Below are 5,056 nucleotides of genomic sequence, written 5' to 3' on the forward strand. Positions count from 1 at the left end.
GCAATGCCATGCCAAGTACAGGAGTCTTGATGAGAAAAATGAACAACATATATTTATATTAACTCTAAAACTCATTTCCTTGCACCTTGCAGCTGTACACTAGGGCAGTGAACGCACACACTGAGCACACTTAGGCGTTGTTTGGATGTAGTCGTATTCACGTCAATCCACATGTGTTGAGGTGGATTGGAGTGGAACTTGAACTAAATTCCACCCCAATCCACACCAACACACATGAATTGAAGTGAATACGACAACATCCAAACAAGGCCTTATATGGTTGTCAACCGCTAGTGCGTCTCGTTTGTGTGCAAACATCAGTGACAGTACCGAGCATCATGAGAAGCCACCATGGTTACAACTACCATCTCCTCCTACTTTCACTTCTCATTTCTCTTGCAACATTTACTGCTGTGCAAGTTGCTGGATCCGACATCCTGAACCAGGGCAGCAACATCACCGACGGCGAGACCCTGGTTTCTGCCAACGGGACGTTCACGCTTGGGTTCTTCGCGCCCGGTGCGCCGACAAGGAGATACCTCGGGATCTGGTTGACGGTGACCAACTCCAGCGACGCTGTATGGGTGGCCAACCGCGACCACCCGCTCGTCGATGCCTCCGGCGTGCTGGTTCTCAGGGACACCGGAAGCCTCGCCCTCCTCGACGGCAAGACACAGACAGCGTGGTCTTCCAACACGGTCGGCGCCGTCTCCCCCACGCTGCAGCTCCTCGAGTCCGGCAACCTCGTGGTGCGTGACGGCAGGAGCGGCGGCGGCATCCTGTGGCAGTCGTTCGACCACCCGACGAACACGCTGGTACCGGGCATGAAGATCGGCCGCAACCTGTGGACCGACACCGAGTGGTACCTCCAGTCCTGGAAGTCGGCCAACGACCCGTCGCCGGGGACCTTACGGTACGTGGTGGTCACCAGAGGCGGCGGGCCGCCGCAGATCGCGATGGTGGACTCGAGCGGCGCCACCAGGTTCCGCACCGGGGTGTGGAACGGGCTGTGGTTCAGCGGCATCCCGGAGATGGCGTCCTACGCCAACGAGTTCGCGTACCAGATGACGGTGAGCCCCGGCGAGGTCACCTACGGGTACGCCGCGAGGCCCGGCGCGCCGCTGTCTCGCCTCGTCCTCAACGACTCCGGCGTGGTGGAGCGGCTCGGGTGGGACCCCGGCAGCCGGGCCTGGAACAACTTCTTCCAGGGGCCCCGGGACGTCTGCGACAAGTACGACATGTGCGGGCCGTCCGGCGTGTGCAACGCCAGCGCGGCGGCGACGTCGTTCTGCAGCTGCGTCGTGGGGTTCAGCCCCGTGTCCCAGACGGCCTGGTCCATGAGGGGCAGGTCCAGCGGGTGCCGGCGGAACGTGCCGCTGGACTGCGGCGGCGACGGCGAGTCCGCCGGAAGCACCGACTGGTTCGCCGTTTTGCCGGGAGTGAAGCTGCCGGACATGGTCGACTCGTGGTCGTTGGACACGAGCGTCACGCTGGATGAGTGCAGGGCGAGGTGCCTTGCCAACTGCTCCTGCGTGGCGTATGCCGCGGCGGACATACGAGGAGGAGGCGACGGCACGGGATGCTTGATGTGGGCAGAAAACCTCATTGACCTACGGTACGTAGATGGAGGCCAGACCCTGTACCTACGCCAGGCTAGGCCTGTATCTGGTATGAATACCTCAACTATTGTATCAATCCAGAGATTTACGACTTCAATTTTAGTGACGAGGGTACTAATTTTTTTTAGAAGAAAACTGAAACTAGTTTCACAATTTCTTATTTCAAACAAATTTCTTATTATAAAGAAAATCATTTTTTGGGAACATTTCCCTAAAGAATATCATTTTAATTGAATGTATTCAAATGATTAAATTTGCGTATTGGAGAGTGCTTTGTAAGTTTTTGATCGAAAATCGAATTGACGTGTGCCTTGAGGTTGAGAAATGTGCTCTATTCTTTGAATCAGGACCGCGGAAATGGGGTAAGATGAAACACATGGCCGTCTTTCTAGCAGCTGGATTAATACTGGGCTCCATCGCTCTCCTCTCCTTGGTTTTCTTTGTTGTGAGGGCGGCTCGTATAAGACGTATGACCTCTATACTATCATTGCTCTTTTTTTTTAACTCAGATTTTGTTATAAATATTTACTAAGAACGAATTTGGGATAAATTGTTCCAAGATATCTGACACAAAAATTTGATTAATTAGGTCGAAACTTGATGATACGAATTGCAGAGGCAGTACAAACCGCCAATAGTCCTGTTGATCCGATTGCTTTGGACGTCGTAAAGACTGCAACAAGAAATTTCTCCAGACGGAATGTGGTCGGTGAAGGTACTTATGGCATCGTATACGAGGTCCGGTTTATCTCCAACAGATCAAAAAAGTTTACTGCTTATTACGGTCACAAATAAAATCCTATTTTTGTCCCAAGTTATTTTTCTTAACCTTGATCATTAATGTATGAAATTTTATATAGATCAACAATATGATATTGACATTGCTAGTTTCACTGTAAAAATAATTTCATAACATATGGATATTGCTAGTCAAAGTTAAAAAAAAAGTCTGCCTTAGGATATATCTAGATGGAATCATATTTGTGCCATGACGAAATAGTCATGACAGATTACAGAACCAGGCTTGCAGTTTGAGTGTCAGTGGTGATGTTAGTAGTTGTGTTTTATCTCGTGGACCTGATACAGATTCATATTTTGCTGTCAAAACGTTATATTTAGAGGTGTACTTAAGCACTTTTACGCTTTTGTGTCAATTATTTTTAGACAACATATCATGACAGTTTTTGTCCAGAACTTTGGTTGCTAGTAACAAAATGAAGAAAATGGCAATGGATTCTAACTGTGCCCGTTTCCTGCAGGGCAAGTTACCCAGAGGACATCCGCTCCTCCACGGACTATCCGGGAGAACAATTGCCGTGAAGAGGCTGAAACCGATCAGTGATCTTCCGGAGGCAATCGTGAGCTATTTCACAAGAGAAAAACAGGTGATGTCCGGACTGCAGCAGCACCAAAATGTGATCCGGCTTCTTGCCTACTGCGAGGAAGGCCGCGAACGAATTCTGGTGTACGAGTACATGCACAGGAGGAGCTTGGATGCATACATATTCGGTACACACACCTACTGAGTCCGGCCAGATACACTTCGCCTTCTGATTTCTGAACACTGCCCCAGCCTGTTCTTTTGACATGAGTACATACTGCTCCTTTGTTTCAATCGTCAGGGAAACCAAAGGATCGCGCGTTGCTGAACTGGCAAAGGAGGCTGCAGATAATCCAGGGGATTGCCGAGGGCGTGAAGCACCTGCACGAGGGAGGATCGGCCGGCAACGTGATCCACCGGGATCTGAAGCCTGCCAATGTGCTGCTGGATGGCGGATGGCAAGCCAAGGTGGCCGACTTCGGGACGGCCAAACAGCTGCAGCTCCCTGCCGGAGCTACAGGGACTCGGACGATAATCGGCACGCCGTAAGCAGTAACAATGTCACTGATGATTCTCCTTACCTTTTTTTACTGTCCCTGTAACCTCACTGTATGTCTGCATGAAAACATACGTCGATCCTGCCAAGTGGCTACATGGCTCCGGAGTATGTTCAGAGCGATGGCGGCGAGACGACGCTGAAATGCGACGTCTACAGCTTCGGCGTCACGTTGCTGGAGACGCTGGGCGGCCGGAGGAACTGGGAGAGGCAAAGCCTCGTTTCAGAAGTAAGCAGACTAAACTTCTGCTGATAACCTTTCACTCTACTCAAATAAGTTCTGCTATCTGGGAGCTGATGTGAAGAAAAATGCAGGCCTGGAGGTTGTGGGCCGAACGCAGCATTACGGTGCTCCTCGACTCCGAGGTTGCACCGGCGCCGGCCAAGCCTGAGCTTCGTCAGCTCGGCAGGTGCATCCACGTTGGGCTCCTCTGCGTCCAGGAAAAGCCGGGCAATCGGCCGTCCATGTCGGAGGTTGTGGAGATGCTGAGCAGTACCAGCACACAGCAGCAGCTTGTTGAGCCCAGGGTGCCCATGGTCGGCAGTAGGATTCTGGCAATGTTTCTAGAGGCAGATGCAGCAGATCTCTCGAGGCCGACAGTGTACGAGACAATGGCTTAGACATAAGGGACATGTGCTAGCATTATTATTCAATTGTTCATGCAGATCATGTGTTACTGACTACTGGTATTATTATACACTTATTAGGCTGACGAATGTGTTAGCGCTGAGTGTCGTCACATGTACACTGGTCCGTGAAGCCCACACAGGTCATGTAACAGAATGGGCTGGCCCCGGCCCTGTACACAACATGCTTGCCATCCATAGAAAATGGTGCCACCTCGGCTGCTCAAGCTGATGGACACCAGCTTAAAAGTTCAGCTCAGGAGCCTTGCAGCACGACCTTACTTGAACAGGATCTGTTCTATAGGATCGTACCGCTGCATCCTTGACTACTAAGGAGGCAAGCACTTATGCCTGGTTGATGAGCTATGACCTGTGGGCCAGAGCGTGATTAACGGCCAGGATTGAGTCTGATCCAGTGCTGTAGAGGATCGTTTCCAGTCAGGTGCAAGCTTGGCTGGGATGGCTCATGGGTTGTCTGACAGGCCTTTTTGTATATTTTTTGGCCTCCCAACTATTCAGTCTAGACTTTTGCATCTCTTCATCAGTCTATAGTTTTGGATACATTTCATTTATTCATTACAAGTACTGAGCAACCTTCATAACAATGCTGCTTTGATGATTCCAATTTACAATTTTACATTCAACATAGTCCAGCAGATGATTGAGATTATCTGACTTTAGCCCCTGCTCAACTAAAAATCTGTTAAAGCTTATCCTTCCATTTTGTTATTATCATTGAGCGCTCACTCGATTTCTTCCTCTTCCAGTTCCAGATTTCTTGGTGACAACTGACAAATAGTCAACAGAACGGTCTTTGTTCTGTACAAGCAATTTTCCTCTGACGTTGTTGTTCTGAACAGACGGATGGAGACTTCAAATTGGATGCTATTTGCCATCGCGTCATTCTTTTGGTTCTGGCCTGGTCTACACTGC

The 5,056-nt window shown here is 50.1% G+C and overlaps 1 protein-coding gene across 1 annotated transcript; it reads left to right on the forward strand.

Annotated features, from left to right (window-relative positions):
• LOC8066850 (G-type lectin S-receptor-like serine/threonine-protein kinase At4g27290) lies at positions 255 to 4,236 on the forward strand. Its single transcript, XM_021462723.1, has 7 exons — positions 255 to 1,668; positions 1,967 to 2,086; positions 2,209 to 2,357; positions 2,879 to 3,128; positions 3,242 to 3,485; positions 3,587 to 3,725; positions 3,812 to 4,236. The coding sequence occupies exons 1-7, from the start codon at positions 339 to 341 to the stop codon at positions 4,115 to 4,117; spliced, it is 2,538 nt and encodes an 845-aa protein (XP_021318398.1). The 5' UTR covers positions 255 to 338; the 3' UTR covers positions 4,118 to 4,236.

This window comes from Sorghum bicolor, chromosome 6, assembly GCF_000003195.3.
Source record: "Sorghum bicolor cultivar BTx623 chromosome 6, Sorghum_bicolor_NCBIv3, whole genome shotgun sequence".
Lineage (NCBI taxonomy): Eukaryota > Viridiplantae > Streptophyta > Magnoliopsida > Poales > Poaceae > Sorghum > Sorghum bicolor.

Bases quoted from the DNA above. Each gene is read 5' to 3' on its own strand.
- LOC8066850 (XM_021462723.1), top strand. From the start codon at position 339: ATGAGAAGCCACCATGGTTACAACTACCATCTCCTCCTACTTTCACTT. The intron at 2,087-2,208 runs GTATGACCTCTA...TTGATTAATTAG, and splicing joins GAGGGCGGCTCGTATAAGAC to GTCGAAACTTGATGATACGA. The intron at 3,129-3,241 runs GTACACACACCT...TTCAATCGTCAG, and splicing joins CTTGGATGCATACATATTCG to GGAAACCAAAGGATCGCGCG.